Here is a 17,687-nt window from a genome sequence, read left to right on the forward strand (position 1 = left end):
TCTTAAAAATACACATAAGTTTTCTTCCATTTTTAAAGTAAAAGATTAAAGAGAAATTTAATGTATTTCTATAAATTAACTAAATAATTAATTTGAGCTTAGAATATTAAATATTAAATATTAAATACTGAACTGTGTGCCATCTTCATTCTGACCGTCTCACTCACGCTCACCTAGATGCGACCACACGCATTAATTATTCGTTAATATCACACGAGCTTCCTTCGGACTACTTATTTTCTTCCCTCCATCGTTTCTTCCCTCCATCGTTTCTTCCTTCACTCTCGGCGCGTGTCATAAACTAGCCGTTGATTCGAGAATGGGCAACGACGGCGTGCCGGAGACGATGGCCGAGGTCATGGCCGTGGCGGCGGTTGACCTTACTGACGCCTCCAACTGGTGGAACGACATCGACGACTCTCCGGTGTGGCAGGATCGTATCTTCTACACCCTCGCCGTACTCTACGGTATCGTGGCCACCGTAGCTTTGGTATCGTCGGACACTCTTTCAATTCCAAATTAGGTTTTTTTTTAAAAAATTATCTCTAATTATTCAGTTTCTTTTTTAATTTTTATTTGATTGAATTTTAGGTTCAACTGGCTCGGATACAATTGAGAGTGCCGGAGTACGGTTGGACCACTCAGAAGGTCTTTCACTTTCTCAATTTTTTGGTGAATTCGGGTTTGTATCGTTCAAACCTTTTTTTTTTTCTTCTTCTGTATATCTCTTTGAAATGATTTTTTAAATATTTTTTTATCAATGTGATGCGACGTTTTGTTAAGTGATTATGCACTATTTTTGGTTTTGCAGTTCGGTGTGTAGTTTTCATCTTCTTTAGGAACGTGCAGAGGTTGAAGCCAGAGGTACAGGGAATGGAATGTAGCCTTTAATTTCGGCCATTTTCTTCACATTAGATTAGTTGTTTATTGTTCGAGTAAGCCATCAATTCAGTTCTCGAATTATCACATCTTCTCTCCTACTGAATTCTCAAAATATAAAAAGAATAAGAAGTAGTCCGTAAAGTTTTATGACATGTATGCCTCTTTGTTAATTCCAAGGATAGGGTGTTTTAAAAGTATGCATCTTATATAATTCTCTTACCATCTCAAATTCCAATTACTGTGAACATAAATAGCAACAACAATGGCTGAGTATGATGAGGGTAAAACTCTCTAGGAAGTAGGGTTAAAAATTTATTAGGTTGACAACAAACCATTTTGTTGGAGAATTGCATATTTGCTTCATTTGGTGTCACTTTTTAAGGGTCTTTGTACATAATTATTCTGACAATCAAAAGTTGGATTAATATCTATGCTAAAAATAGTTGTGCTTAGTCGTATTTTTTATGTTAAACAATAAGAAAGTCAACGAACAGGAAATGCATATACATATTATAGAAATATAAATGCCTAACGGAAGCAATGTCTTTTCTCTTTTCAAACAGAATTCTGCGTGTTTAGGACACTAAATTGGTGCTATGTGTTGCTTTTGGTTCTGATTCTTAGGGACCAAATTGATATTTTTTTTTTTCTGGAGAAAAGGGATAGATGAGATAAACACTAAAGACAAGGGACATGTTCTACTCATGTTTAAAACAGTTTCATTAACAAAGGGACTAACATAACAAATGTCGGAAATGTTTAGGGATTTCTTAATAACTTTCAATACTTTAAGGACCAAGTAGGAGAGAGAATAAAACTTTGATGACAAAATTGATGGTTCACTCTTTATTATTTTCTATTTATGGAATTTGAGATTCACTCTTACACTTAGTTGCTGCATTTCCTTGTGTTTGTAGATTCTTCAACATATCTTGCTTGACGTGCCGAGTCTTGCTTTCTTTACAACATATGCCCTTTTGGTCCTGTTCTGGGCTGAGATTTATTACCAGGTAAGTATGATTTGTTGTACATTTGCTCCCCTATGGGTTGTTTGTCTTGTGTGATTTTCTTTCCATGGCAGTGTGTTTAGCTGTCTGGTTTTGATTCCGTCTGTGTTTAATGCTTTTGCAGGCACGTGCTGTATCGACTGATGGACTGAAACCAACTTTCTACACAATCAATTTCGTGGTTTATATTGTTCAGGTGAAAATTCTATTTATTTAGGAAGTTTGTGTATGTAATCAACTATTAAGCGATGATTGACTTTGGTTGTGACTCACTACATGTTTGCTAAAAGGGAAAGTTTATGCAATATCCAATATAGAATGATATTTTAGTTAATTGAAGGATATTTTGGCTCTATCTTTCTTCACATTAAGCTCACTAACTATTTTAGATAAACAGCCCTTAGGTTCTGTGTAATCAACTATTGAATGATGTTTGACTTTGTGTACGACTCACTACATGGTCGGTAGAAGGACAATTTTATGCAAGCTTCCAGCCTATGCCACTTCTTTGCCACTTCCCGAATACCCTCACTTTCGCTTAAAAATTTCATACACACCCTCTGCCACTACTGCCCACTTGACAGTTAGACCAGTCTCATAATTATGATCAGGTGCATTGCACCTTTCCCTCTCCTCTCCTGACATATACCTTGGGTATTTTATTAGGGGTTGTATTGTATCAGTGGATGTTAATTAACTTTTACTATTCATTGTACCTATCTTTTGTCTCATTAGTTCATATGCATTGAAAGTTTTAGGTTCTGCTAGTTTTGAGTTTGATGAATTTGACCCTACTGATTTTTGGTCTAATTTGTATCAGATTACTTTGTGGTTAATATTGTGGTGGAAACCTATCGATGGACTGCTCATTCTTTCTAAGATGTTCTTTGCAGGTTTGTCTGTACTGGAATTTGATTTGTCATTTCTATTGATTGTTACTTTTATCAGATTGTGCTAATGCATGTAATAAATATATTGCAATAGGGGTCTCTTTGTTTGCAGCCATTGGTTTTCTTCTCTATGGTGGAAGGTAGCTTATCTGTATTCATATCTGACTCACTTTGATGTAATTGGCTTGAAATTGTTGTGTTTTAGTTACTACATGCCCCCATTGAGTTGGGAATTTGTTTTTAAAGAGAAAAATGAAGTAGAATAACAACTCATTGAAGTAGCAGAATGAAAATTATATGTCTTGGGTTTTGCACATACTTTGTATATTGGTATCCATCTGTATTGAGATCAGGGCCAATCTTGTAGTGAAAATTCTGTTGTAATTCTCAATAGCATGTAAAATTTAACTTCATAAGCTATTGGTGTGGGTATGGTAGGGCTCTTTATCCAAATTCAGAAGTATATACTGATCTTTACCATGTTTGAGATATTGTTTGCAAGTGAGTTATTTTCAATTCCAAGATTCAACTGTTGCTTTGTGTCTTGATTGATCTTCTCAAAAAGAGAATTTTAAGTTTAATTCAACCTTACAAAACCATCTTATAAGGTAATATTTTCATTCTTTTATATACTAGAATTTGACCATATTTATAGTTGATGAGAGATTTCCAATACACTCTTATGCCGAGGATTTAACATCTTGAGTGTGGGAATAAAAGGAGGTTCGATAGCAGATGACACGATAGGTTTAACAAACATTACTAGAATAGATTCTAATATCATCTTAAAAAGTAGACTTTAAACCATACTCAACCTTACAAAACTGATTTGTAAGGTAAGGTTTATATGCTTCCTTAGTTGATCATATCTTTAGTTGATATGAGATATCTAACAAATATTTTCTTTATTTGAGATCCGATCTTCTCTAAAATTTCTTATAGGTGGGGGTTCCTGGTTCCGTACGTGCTGTAGTCCCTGTAAGCAGATGTCTTATCAAAGGCACTGTTTTACTTGTGATATTTACTGTGTTCTGAGTTTGTTGTGCAATGTATGGATGTGGATATTCCCTTAAACACTCTTGTCCCCAAGTTACAATAATAACTAGTTAAAAACAACTAAAGTGTTTTTTTAGTTTAGACAGATGAAATTATGCCATTTTGGTCAATTCAATACCAAGTGTTTAGGAAGACTGCTAGTTCAAATCTGTCCTTTTAAATTGGTTCACCAAGAGTTTTACTCAATATTATTCTGTCTGTAATTATTTGACTATGCTCCATCTGATCAAGCTTTTATTGGCTGGGCTTCCAATGATTTTCTCATATCACTAAAACCATCTCAGTTTTATCACACCAAGAATTGTATATGCTTTACACTACAGCATAATATGAGACTCTTTACTTTCACCAAAGGCTTTGAAATTAACTGGCAGGAAAATGACATCATCAATTACTTGATGCCAACAAATTGGTATCAAATCATTTTTGTTGATCTCTTGTTGCCACAGTCCAAAAGAAAATATTTGTTGAGCTTTAAATTTCCGTATTGGTCTGTTGATGAGGAAGAATCGACTTTTTGGCAAATGAGGTAAAACTTTGGGCAAGAAAACAGTTTTTTGTTTCATCAAGGATCACTTTCCTTTCACATTTCATCAAATATACTGAGCAAAATCAAGTGAGAACAGTTTTCGTATGTGGTTTGTTTTTGGCAGGGGAGGGAAGAGAGGAAAAGCCAGTATGGCAATTTATATTCAAACTAGAAATTATTGAAACTGGGACAGATCTTTTGAAAATAGACATGAAACCAGCTTAACAAGTTGATGGATGCTGATTTTGTGTAGTTAGTCACGGTCTTTTTTTATATTGCCCAGAGATTTTGAAAATTTACGGCCTATATTTTGTTTTGAGTGTGTTAGCAGTTATCATAATTTTTACCAGCGAGTTATGTTCCTGCATCACAATCCTATAGAGGGATGTTTGGGCTGTCTTGGAATTTGGTAATAAATGAGAAATAGATTATGGCATTTCCCTTTACCAAGCTACTTAGTGACTGTACCCAACTCCCTGATCAATGCTAGTTGGAAATTCCTATTTAAGGAGCATATTTTTTCAAGACTATTTGTTTTGTTTTTACTTGCACGTTATGGCTATCTAGTGATCTATCCATGTTTTCTTAAAAGAAGATATTTTTGAGCTATAGTGGCTTGCTAAATGAATTTGCTTCTCTGTTTACTTGTGTAACTTACCGTCCTGTTTCTCCATGTCTTGTTCTCTAATGAAATTTCCTCTTGCTTAAAAAATAATTTTTTTTAAGCCAGATAAAGTGTTAGGACATAAAGAGACTAAATCTAGCACTTTAAACTTCTGCTTTTAAATTGAAATTTGAATTGTCAGTGTGCACTTATGTTTTGGCATACTATATGTATTACCTTCTTGCTTCCTTTTCTGATTCCTGCAACCCGTTTTTTGACGTTTTCCAGACTGTTCTTAATGCTACAACGCTTTCCCGTTGAATCCAAAGGGCGACGTAAGAAGCTGCAAGAGGTATGCAATTTGATGATGAAACATTTTGAATTTCAATCAGTTTAAGAAATAATACTTATGAAATGTCTTAGTATGATTAATTACCTTACGTTTATAAGTATTAGGTCTCAAATATTAGGGTAAAGTTGAATAGTTTTATTGCTAAGAGTACATCATATATATATATATATATATATGCAAGACAAGATTGGGAAACTAAATTTGGAAAGATAATAACAACACTTATTGTAATAAGATCCCTATGATTCTGCTGTAAATAGTGAATATTTTTTGGAAGCCCATATCTAAAATTTATTGTAAAATCTATGGAGACGTTGAGTCCAACAGCAAAAGGAAAATCTAATGTACTGCTGAACATGTTAGAATAAAAGTACCTATTGGTTTATCAATTTTTTTGAGAAATAATCTCATTGTCTCTACTTTCTCTTGATTGGGTTGAATCAATTCTCTGTTTTCCTCCATATTTTTAGTAGCTATGTGTGCTTGTCCTCCCTTATGTTGTCTCCTTTTCTTCCTCACTCCTTGTCACGTTTTTTGGGGAGCCCATTCTCTGCTGGGTGGCTCTCCCTGATGTTAAACTTAACGGCCAACTATTGCCAGGATCAATTCATGTTGGACGATACTACTTATATATCAGGTTAAGTTATCTGACATATACAGTGAAAAAGGAGAGAGGGAGGGAAAAAGAAAAGGAGAAAGACATAATATAGACTGAGTAACTATATGACCTGACACTGGATGGATATTTTATAGATATAATCTGTTAGGTTTCTAGATAGAGGAAACTAGGAAAACAAATGCAAACTCCCAAACTCACTGAATAGACCTTGTATTATTGATTCTAGGGAACAAGTACAACATTAAGGAATCCAAGGGACAATGTTTCCTTCACACAGGATGTCAATGATCCTGTCAACAATTCTACAAAGCATCCAAAAGTCCCCTGCGTACAAGGACAACTAACAATTATTTTTTAATATGTTTCCTCCTAACATACACATTGCATATCCTATAATAATCTGAATTGGGGGTGTTGGTGATAATCTTGTTCTTTTTGCATAGTGCCTGCAACTTTGTCAAGAAATACTCCCTCAAATGATCTTCTAGTGTTGGATTTACTTGTGATACCGATATCTTGAATTCTTGGATGAATTTTTCCTCACTCCCAATCCATGTTATTGCTGCAAAACTCACAAGTAAAACTCTCAGTGCATTCCCACCAGCTGTTGGTGCCAAGAAATTAAACCCAATATCTTTATGGATATAAAGAATGTCAATGTTCCATAAACCATCATGTCGTGTATTATTACTAGGTGGCATATCAATAGCATAACAAAATTAACCCGAATTGTTGTTTCCCACTTCAAATTCTTGAATGTAATCTTCCACCCTTTCTTGTTGTTTAATTGTTGCTCATTTTTCAACAATGGCGCTTCATTGTCTATCCCCACACGTTTCAAAATTGGTGCTGCAATCTCTGCCCCCACAACTCCTACCGAGAGCTTTAGAAAGATCTTCCCAATAAGGACTCTTGATTTTTTGTTGCCAGATTTTTAACCCCTTGACTGCATTTTCTTCCCTTCTGATAAGGGTTGGATGTACTTTTGTTGATCCTTTGATTTTTTGAACTTTCAAACCGTTTGTTGTTCTTGCAATCTGACCTTGGGGGTCATTCCCTTCCAATGTGGGCAACTAACCCGTCCTTACAAGGCCCCAAAATTTCCTATAACAAACGCCCCTCCTTAAGAAACCGGCACTTGGCGGCTTGGAAAATTCGGTACTCCTCCAATGGTAGGAGTAGGTTCCCCCAAGATTCGAACTCGAAACATCGGATTCGTTGCAAGGCTCTGACACCATTGTTACGAAAAGGTTAACCCGTCCATACAAGGTCCAGAATTTCCTATAACACTCTACCCTTTTAAACCCAGGGCAAAAAGGTTCTTTCTCACCATTATTAATTCCATTATTGTCCCTGGCATTCTCTTCTCTTTGCTTTTCCTGCTTGATTGAATTTTCTCCTCCGTCTGGAGGAAGATCTTTGATCTCTTCAATTTCCTACAATCCATGTTTCACAATACCCAAACCAGTCTTTACCTTTTTCTTTTCTTTCTTGGTATCTTGAAGAAGTTCTTTAATCTCCCTCAATTGCTGTAGAATTTCTTTGGCAATAGACAAACTGGTCTTCATCTCTGCCCTAGCTCTTCCTTGCTTGCTGGCCAAACTTTCCAAACTTTTCCCTTCTCTTTGTATCTGACAGTTCGGACCAATTTGTTAGGTTTCTAGATAGAGGAAACCAGGAAAACGAATGCAAACTCACTGAATAGACCTTGTATTATTGATTCTAGGGAACAAGTACTGCATGAAGGCATCTAAGGGACAACGTTCCCTTCACACATGATATCAATGATCCTGTCAACAATTCTACAAAACATCCAAAAGTCTCCTGCATACAAGAACCCCCCTACTATATAAAAAAAACTCACTCATCCTAACAATCTGACTAACAACTACTTTTTGATATGTTACCTCCTAACATACACATTACATATCCTATAATAATCTGAAAATGTTTTAGATATATTCTGACAATCTACATGATGCTTCTATTGTAGGTTGGCTATGTGACAACCATATGTTTTTTATGTTTCCTTGTCAGATGCATTATGGTGAGAGCCCCTTTTTATTTGTAATTCTTAGTTATTTTTGTTTGCTTGCTTTCGAAGTTGAGTTTGATTATATTTTGTTGTTTCAGATGTGCTTTAATGCATTTAATAAAGATGCGAACCTTGATGTCCTTGATCACCCAATTCTAAACTTCATATATTACCTGGTAAGTTGTTCGTGTTCTTTACTTCTTTTATTGTGGTATGTATGTCACCATACTCCTTACCGTTTCTTTTTTAATTGGTAAGGAAGATAGGAGGGAAATATAGGTGGGCAAATGGTGTTTGAGGTGATTGATTGAACCCCAACTTTGAACATCATCTCCTCCCCTTCCTCCTACATAGATGCCACTTGGCTCCGAGGCCATTGGCTCCTTACTGTTTCTAATTATTATATTAGTGCTTATATACCATTTATCATTGTTTTAGTTGTGTCTCGTTTATACTCTTGGGGTTTCCTTTTCTTTAAGCTGTGTGATGCAGGCTGAGATATTCTGTGCCTATATTTTTTCAAACCTGAACTGCTAGAAGAACCCTTCTCTACTTACATTCTACTCATTCTGCTACTCGTAGAAAATGTCTCTCTCCCGCAATACCTCTTATTGTTTTCCTATTTTTTGTTGCAGTTGGTGGAAATAGTGCCTTCTTCTTTGGTCCTTTTCATCTTGAGGAAGCTTCCACCAAAGCGTGGTATAACGCAATATCACCCAATTCGCTGAAGAGGGCATTATAATTCACTATTTTATTGGATGATTATAAAAGTCCTAGGTAATTTTTTAGATAGAGACAAGTCAGTGTTCAATGTACCGGTGTCAAAGCTTGTATCATGGAAGTGATATATATATATATATTGAATGTATTCTCAACCGTATTGATCTGTGTTATCACTTATCTTAGATGTTAAGCTTTGGCTCTAGAACAGTGTGCTTAGTTTTGTGATCCAGCATTTTTATACGATGATAGTTGGGAGAAGATGATAGTGTATAAATAGGTTTTTTAACCGCTACAAGTTCGTAAAATATCTCGTTCCATCCTTGTGTTCTGTCGTATTTATTAAGTTGCTACATATCATACTTTGAAATCACCTTGTTTGAATACTACGATTACAATTACTCAAGATAAAAACGAAAAGACAAAGTAAGCTTACCTGTTCAGTACTTGCTTTCTACGTATTATTGGATTTGAAGATCGAAGAATGCACAGCTGGGTCACTTAGTGTTTGATGAAGTGATTAGTTTAAACCCTCTTGCTTGATTCCGGAATTTGCTTCTTCATAACCAACGATTCCCATAGAGCTTCTTCAAGTGATATTATGATGAGCTACCCGTCACTTAGTGTTTGAATGTTTGGTTTGACTTACCTTCGATGAGAAGTGATAGTTTTGAATTGTTATTCAACAAGGCCATAAAAATAAACATCAATAAATGTTGAGGGAAATACAATTAGAGAAAATAATAATTATGTCTATCCAATCCCTCCTGTACTTTTTTTTTTTGTAAATGAGACGTTTACGATTTAAATCTTTCTAATGCCAAATAAGAAATAATATAAATAAGCTGCACCTGGGATGCAACATTGTTTCATGTCATTGTCTATGCAGAAGTTAATCGCAAAATAAATTATTTTAACAGAGTTGAAACGTCATTGAATTATATTTTAGTTTGTCCAATAGTAATTACTATACTGAATTGACATATTCACATATGGTAAAAAAATAGTTTCAAAATGTCAGTTGATTAACCGTTTTTTACAAGATTAAATAAAAATAATACAACAAATAAAAGTCTATTGAGTACCTTTAAGTTTATTATAATTACATTTAATTGAACTGTTCTTATGTTCCATTAATATTATTTAATTTATTAATACATATGAAGAGAAAACGATAACATTAAAGAAAAAAATCTTCTCTTAAACCAGTAGGATTTCCTTTTTCTTCATTCTTAGAACAAAAAGAATATTAGCTATTATATTTATATTTGAAATTTATTAAATATAAATGAATAAATAAGGGACCATTCATAAAGACACTGATGTCATTCTCTGCTGCACAAAATAGTTCAATATGGGTATGGCTAGGAAAGATTGACGTGGCATTATGGAATCGGAAATGAAACATTTTCGGTTGTTCCGCACCACACGTTTTTACTTTGTGGCTAACTTGCTCCACATGTTTGAAGATATATCTATTCAGATAATGCCACAACATCTATGTAAGGTACTCATAACTCAACCAGCATCCTCAACCAAAGTGTTCGATCGCTTCCAACATGGCCATTTCCTGTTCTGCAGAATGGTCTCTTGCTTGCACAAATTGTTCCAGAACAACCCATCACCTGCATGCAGTGATCCCCACGTGCCACTTCCCTTCCTGGTGCACTGTCTCACCTTCTCACCCACGCTTCTTCCATGTCAATTTCTCAGCTTCTCCCACACCCATTTTGGAAGAAGAACCTTCCAACACCCCCATCATCCATTTAGATGTTAACTTTGCTGATGTTCAACAATATTCCAAGCCAGAAGCTGAGAACTTGAACGAGTTTTTATGTGGGTTGTTTGAGGATCCAAAAACAAGGGAACTTGCGTTTGACTACTACCAAAGGTTGAAAGAGAGGCCAGAGTTTAGGCCTAACAAATCAACAGTAAGGTATGTGATCAGGTACTTGATGAGTTTGAAGGAATGGGATTTGATTTTATCAGTTTCAGAAGACTTTCAGGTTTACCATGTGTTGCCTGATAGGGCTACTTGCTCTAGCTTGATTAAATTTTGCATTAAGCGTAGGAAATTCAGAATTGCTGATGTTCTGCTCGATGTTTTTAATTCTGATAGTAAGGTTGCTTTCTTAGCTTGTAGTTCTGCCATGGAAAGTTATAATAAGCTGCATATGTTTAGGAATACTGTTTTGGTCTATGAACGAATGAAATCCACTGGTATTCTTCTGGATTCTGTAGGTTATTTACACATTATGGAAGCTTACTCTAAACTTAATGAATGTGACAAAGTGGTTCAGTTGTTTCATGAATTTAAAAGTAGGAACTTAAGAACTTCAGCCAGATATTTATCTCAAATCTATGGGATTCTATGCGAGTCATTGGGGAAGTTTGGAAGGGCTTTTGAAGCACTTAATTACTTCAGAGAGATGAATCAGAAGGGGACTTCTGGATACTCAATTTATTCCACCTTGATATACTCTTTTGCGAGTTTACGCAAGGTTGATTTGGCTGAGGAACTTTTCAGAGAAGCTAAAAGCAAAACAGTGATAAAGGACCCTGAGGTCTATTTAAGGCTTATGCTTATGTACATAGATGAAGGTTTGTTGGAGAAGACTTTGGAGATTGTGAAGGCAATGGACGATGCAGATGTGAAGGTTTCTGATTCTATAATATGTACTATTGTCAATGGCTTTAGCAAGAAAAGAGGGTTTTCAGCTGCAGTTAAGGTTTTTGAGGATCTAGTTTCGAAGGGCTATGAACCAGGTCAAGTCACCTATGCTTCAGTTATAAACGCATATTGGCGTCTTGGACAATGCAGCAAAGCAGAAGAGGTGTTTGAAGAGATGGAGAAAAAGGGGTTTGACAAATGTGTTTATGCTTATGCAAGTATGATTGTGATGTATGGGAGAACTGGGAAGGTGAGAACTGCAACAAGGTTGGTAGCTAAGATGAAAGAAAGAGGGTGCAAACCAAATGTGTGGATCTATAACTCATTGATAGACATGCATGGGAGGGAGAAGAATTTGAAGCAGCTTGAGAAGCTGTGGAGAGAGATGAAGAGAAGAAAGGTAGCACCAGATAAGGTGACTTACACTACCATCATCGGTGCTTATAACAAGGCAGGAGAGTTTGAAAGTTGTGTGAAACTGTTTGATGAGTACAGAATCAATGGTGGCCTTATTGATAGGGCCATGGCAGGTATAATGGTTGGTGTGTACACTAAAGTTGGTCAGGTTGATGATCTGGTGAAACTCTTGCAGGACATGAAAACAGAAGGGACAAGACTAGATCAAAGGCTGTATCAGTCTGCTTGGAATGCTTTTAAGGATGCTGGGTTGCAACTGCAGGCAAAATGGATGAAAGAGAGCTTCCTTGTGGCATAGTCTTCTTTATATTTGTCCAACATTTGGCCAAATCTGAAGCAGAAATATGTGAAACCGGTTAGTAGTGTGATGCTTAATGCTTTCTCTGTTACTCCAAATATTGCAGTATGTATATTTATACACCATGTATAGGTTTCTTGCTTGTACAATTATTTATTAGCCCTTTTCTGTTATATCCTTGCAAACTCAAATTGTGATCTAGTAACAAGATCCAACTGCATAGGTTGCTGTAAAGTATTTTTTGTAACCAAACATGAACATAACTAAGCAGGAAATCCATTTTATCTTCAAACTTTCCTGGATTATGGGTCTTCTACTTTATGCTGTGGTCAACTTTTTTTCATCTTTACATTCTATGCGTGACATGTTGGAAGTTAACGTGGATTAGAAATAAGAATAATTTAAAATATTTAAGATAGTGCAAATCTTATTTTATAAACCAGTTTTATAAAATTGAGTTAGATTTAAAATTCATTTCTTAATAGATATAAACTCGTAATTGAATTCATTTGGATTCCTAAAAGTTATTTATATACAGCAGTCCATCAGCATGAAAACATCCTTTTCGGTACTATTTCTCACTCCATTGGTGTAGACACACTTGTTTTGGCCTTTAGGTTTTTTATATGATATGAAAATACCCTCACAAGAATGTGTTCATGTTGATCATGATACAAAACAAGAACATTATTTCATTTTAATTATGGTCGATATTTTCAGTTATAGTTATTAAAATTAGCTTTGATTTGATCTATCAGACTATTAATATGCTATCCTTTAACAAACTAAACTGGTTTAGTCACTAAATTTTTCAGATGAACATACTTGTACTATTTAATTTTATATGTTCTCATAGAATTATATAACTTTAGGAAAATAATAAGTAGTTCAATTAGACCTTATCCGATGAGTTAATTGAGTTAGGTTAGACAAAGAAACATATAACTCATGAAAAATTGACTGAAGTCAATCTATTTGACCAATTTATTTGCGATGAAAAATGGAATCATTATTTTGTAGAAATTATTTTTGTAAGAGTAATCAAATTATGCCTATATGTTGCAGGAACCTAATCAACTACGTCAACGAAAAATATTGGTAAACTGATCTACTGTTTGTTCCATTTTGACTATGAAACCAGTTTGGAGTTGAATTAGTTTGATAAAAATTGAAAAAGAAAAATAGTATAGAAAAAAATTGAAAAAAATCATAATAGATAAAAATTGGAAAAATCAGTCCAAAGCTAAAAGTTTGAATTTTTTTTAAATAATTATTTAGATGTTACTTTGATTTTTCTTGTAAAGAGAGAGATAATTGAAAAAAAATGGAAGTACAAAAATAAAATAGAGGGAAAGATTAATGTTAAGAAAAAAAAGAATCATAGAAATGTCAACGAGGGATTAAAAAAATGCATCACCAGTACATGAGCATCTTTTATCCTTGAGAATTATTTTATCAATAAATAAGATCAACATAAAATAAGAAAATATCACGATAGTCATTTAATGACAATAAGAGAATAATACAATGTGAAAATGTTTATAACATAGACAACTCTTTCATATCTTTTGTTTTTAAGTACATTTAGACACTTAAAAAAAAGTTTAATTCAAAGCTCATAACACTTTTATATATAAAAAAATCAAACAAGAAAAATAAAATACAAATTTAAAGTGTTTTAACTTGGAACAACTAAAACTATGAATTTTCAATAAATAGTTGGTAACATCACTCCATTGTTTATCTTAATTAATATAAAAGTTTTCAAAATATATTATTTTTATCAACTCAAAAATAAAACATGCATAAGTGTAGTTAATTTAAGAGCAGACGGATTTGTGGGTTTCATTTTCAACCCTTTTGAATTCTATTATTAGAAGGTTAGTAGGAGATTTATGAGTTAATATTTATTATTATATTAAGAAATAAAATACAAGGAATTGAAATATTTTGAAAAGTAAATAAAAATATATAATTTTATTTTGGATTTAATAAAGTAAGATTTAGCTTTAACAAAAGTAGTTGGTTAGTTAGCTAATGACTCATAAGCTAGTGGTTTCTAACTAATACATTAGTCACTAGTGATAAGTTAATAATTTCTTTTGTTAGTTGATAAACTATCTTGTTTTATCAGATGTGTTTGAAAAACTAATTAATAAAATAATTAATAAATATGAAATGATATAAAAGAATATAACTATATTGTTACGTGATTGAATTTAAAAAAAAAAATAATTATGCCAGTCTTGACATGTGATACTATGAGTCTTTAGTCTTTATATATGTGTTTTTATTTCAATTTAGTTGTAGTTTTTCTTCAAATCAAATAATATTATCTTCTTTATTTATTTAGACAAAATTTATTATTTATATAAATATTATACTGATATTTTTATTAAAAATAAAATTTTAACATATTATATTTTACTAATTCATGTTATACTAATATTTTTTATTAATATAAATGTTATACTAGTATTTATATTCAAATTTAGTGGTTATAATCATTCAAATACAAGGGAAAGATTAGAAAGGAGGTTTAATAGTGTTTTAAATTTTTTTGCAAAAACAACATTTAATAACTATTGCGAGTGTTAGATAAACTGTAGTAGTTGTTTGAGTTTTTAAGTAAGCCTTTAAAAAACGTTTCAAATAGGAAAAATAATAATACAAGTATTTTTATAGTGGTCCCTCATCATATCCTATGTATAGTCTCCTTTAAGACCTCTTAAAGGGTTCCATTAATCTTATACAAGATTACAAACAAGTATAATTCACTTTTGGTATATAAGTATTATCAATCACTTATGGTTCCCTTAGTCAATCTGACTAATATGAGTTTTATCACTCCTAGTATCAATCCTAGACAATTGTTTAGACCATTTAACTCAACTGAGTTAAAGAATATAAGTGTTTTAATTCATTTTTGAATATACAAACACAATCAGTGTTTTGAAGTATAAATTCAAATAACTCTCAAAGAAAGGATAAATTCAATATAATGAAATCCGATAAGTAGAAAGATTTTTTCTTGTTCTATGAACAAACTCAGACAATATAAGTTTTTAGAGAGAATAACAACATAACAATTCAATGATAGAAAAAATTCTTCTTATCCTCTTCCGTGAGTCCTCCTTATATAGCTTTCTTCGAGAGATGACCGTTACTCAGAAAGAGTTGACCCACTCCACACAAAACATCCATTATATGATCATCTCATAACATAAACAAATAAACAAGGGTGAGCTGATAAAGCAAAGTCATATAATATACAATCATCATACTCAACCACTCTACACAAAACATTTATTACACTCATCAAGGTCACACCACCGACAATTATCCCCTCTGCTCCTTAAGGACTTACGAGTAAAAGCTTTGATGCTTTACACATTGAACACTGTACTCATTAACGAGTTGGAAACCTACAGACGAAACATCCTTCCCTTCTCTACTGTTTCACACAGGCGAAAAGGTACAATACTTGAACCTCCACTCTTCCACTACTTCACACAGGCGAACAGAAACCCCCTTTCCATTGCTTCACACAAGCGAAAGGTACAATTCTAACTTTATAAGGTACAACAAGACATATAAACCAATAAGTCTTTATAGTTTCACATTGAACAGACAACATCAAAACCATGCTCGAACATCAAAACAATTTTAAGCCTACAGAAATACTGATTCACTCCTAAACAACAACATGAAACAAACTCCTAACACCATAAGTCAAGCTTAACAAATTTGCTACTGCTAAACAAAATAATAAGGAACAAATCATGAATCACTAAACTAGACATTCCACCACTGCACAGATCAATTTTTATGACAAAACAAAGGTTCACTTACCAACAACGTCATGACGTTGTAGCAACACTTAAACACTCATTATCATACACTACACCACTAAAACAATCACCATTAAACCCAAAATTATTCAACATTAAAATATATCATCGCAACCAGAATTCTGCAGCAAAACAATACTTATATGTTTACTCTAGACTAGATACAACAAGAATTTCAATTCACAACAACTCAAATTATCACAACTAAGCAAGAAAAGTTAGAACTCTCTTAAACTAAAGGATGATTACATACATAGCCTTACTGCCCTTGAAACCAAAATTGTGCACTCTAATACCCAAAACTATATTCTATACCAGAAAAATAATGCATGCTCGCAGGACCAACGGAAACCGTGGGTTGAATTTTCACTTTGGGGATTTTCTAATTTGCATTTGCTTGGGAGCTTTTTGGGGGAAAAAGTTAAAATGGGAAGTTATTTCATCATGTTACTTATCGACAAATTGTATCCATCGGTAATAAAGTCATTACCAACATACACATAAAAAAAAACTTTACAATAGATATATCTTCAACAATTTCTCATACGAGCTTACTAATGGATATTTTTGTATGTAATGTAATAAAAAATATTCATTAATAATTTTGTTGATAATAACAACTTTTTGATGGATTCATATCTATCAATAATAAACAATTTTCTTATAGTGATATTTTATAAAATGGGTATGAGAATTGGATGAGTATAATACTCAATCTCGTATCAGATCTTGTTTGTCTTTAATTTAAATTATCAAAATACTTTTAATTTAATAAATAATGTAATAAATTTATTTCAACATTTTATATGGTATTTTATTTTTTTCATTACAAAAATATTTTTTTGCTACTCAGTTGATCTACTCATTCTGTATTTATCACTCTTTCCCCACTGTATGATTTACTTGAAACAACATATATACACTCTTTTCCTTAAAAATACACTCTATTATTTCGTTTTTAAATATTCATCAAAATAGGAAAAAAAAAACAACTTTATTCCTTTCATATAAAAAAAATTAAAAGTAAACTACAGTAATTTTTTTTATTACAAAATGAAAATATGAATATAGAAACAAAATATAACTTCTGAAAGATCACAAAAATAGGAAAATAACGAGCTGTCCATGCATTATTCTCGAAATTATTATTATTATTGTCTCAAAATTGATAACAAATAGAGGTCAATGCATTATTCTCGATATATTATTATTATGGTCTCAAAATCGACACTTGGATCCTTCTGAAGAGAAAACGTGGCAAGTGCCCAGAGCTTGAATGTGAAATTTGTGACAAGGTGGAGACGATTCACAAGATTCCATTTTTGACAGTTGACAACAGTGCACGACGGTAACAATAGCAACAACATTAGTAATCGTTAATAATTCAATGAAAAAATAAATAAAAGGGAAATTACATGCATCGTCTAAAGAAGCTTCGAAATTAAGGTGGTTTTAAGGATAAGCCACCTTCGTAGTACGCGGCATAACAACCCTTGACGAATTCCACCACAGCAATGCCCCAAAATACAAGGCGAGACAAACAATATAAGCAATTATGTGAAGTTTACAACACAACATGGTTGGACAAATGGGTTGTGTACACCTTCAACATGCTTCCAAAACTATAACCAATCTTCACACCGTACAAACCAGGTGAACAACACAAGGAAAAGCAACATCCCACAACACATTCTTGTTCTTCTTCTTCTTGTTGTCGTTCTTGCATATTGCATTGCAAGATCACAACACAGAGAAG

The 17,687-nt window shown here is 33.2% G+C and overlaps 2 protein-coding genes across 2 annotated transcripts; both read left to right on the top strand.

Annotated features, from left to right (window-relative positions):
- The first annotated feature begins 154 nt into the window (after positions 1-154).
- On the top strand, positions 155-9,016 carry LOC108335664 (tobamovirus multiplication protein 3). Its single transcript, XM_017571736.2, has 11 exons — positions 155-490; positions 592-682; positions 812-864; positions 1,800-1,892; positions 2,014-2,085; positions 2,710-2,782; positions 2,874-2,919; positions 5,257-5,320; positions 7,933-7,986; positions 8,073-8,150; positions 8,610-9,016. The coding sequence occupies exons 1-11, from the start codon at positions 320-322 to the stop codon at positions 8,700-8,702; spliced, it is 888 nt and encodes a 295-aa protein (XP_017427225.1). The 5' UTR covers positions 155-319; the 3' UTR covers positions 8,703-9,016.
- Positions 9,017-10,188: 1,172 nt separating this feature from the next.
- On the top strand, positions 10,189-12,372 carry LOC108334672 (pentatricopeptide repeat-containing protein At5g13770, chloroplastic). Its single transcript, XM_017570569.2, has one exon. The coding sequence runs from the start codon at positions 10,254-10,256 to the stop codon at positions 12,078-12,080; it is 1,827 nt and encodes a 608-aa protein (XP_017426058.1). The 5' UTR covers positions 10,189-10,253; the 3' UTR covers positions 12,081-12,372.
- Positions 12,373-17,687: the final 5,315 nt, after the last annotated feature.

This window comes from Vigna angularis, chromosome 10, assembly GCF_016808095.1.
Source record: "Vigna angularis cultivar LongXiaoDou No.4 chromosome 10, ASM1680809v1, whole genome shotgun sequence".
Taxonomy (NCBI): Eukaryota; Viridiplantae; Streptophyta; class Magnoliopsida; order Fabales; family Fabaceae; genus Vigna; species Vigna angularis.

What these genes read in the sequence shown, in the direction of transcription:
- LOC108335664 (XM_017571736.2), top strand. Translation starts at nt 320, where the DNA reads ATGGGCAACGACGGCGTGCCGGAGACGATGGCCGAGGTCATGGCCGTG. An exon ending in CAATTTTTTGGTGAATTCGG is followed by an intron (nt 683 to 811) that starts GTTTGTATCGTT and finishes TTGGTTTTGCAG; the next exon opens with TTCGGTGTGTAGTTTTCATC. An exon ending in GACGTAAGAAGCTGCAAGAG is followed by an intron (nt 5,321 to 7,932) that starts GTATGCAATTTG and finishes CTTCTATTGTAG; the next exon opens with GTTGGCTATGTGACAACCAT.
- LOC108334672 (XM_017570569.2), top strand. Translation starts at nt 10,254, where the DNA reads ATGGCCATTTCCTGTTCTGCAGAATGGTCTCTTGCTTGCACAAATTGT.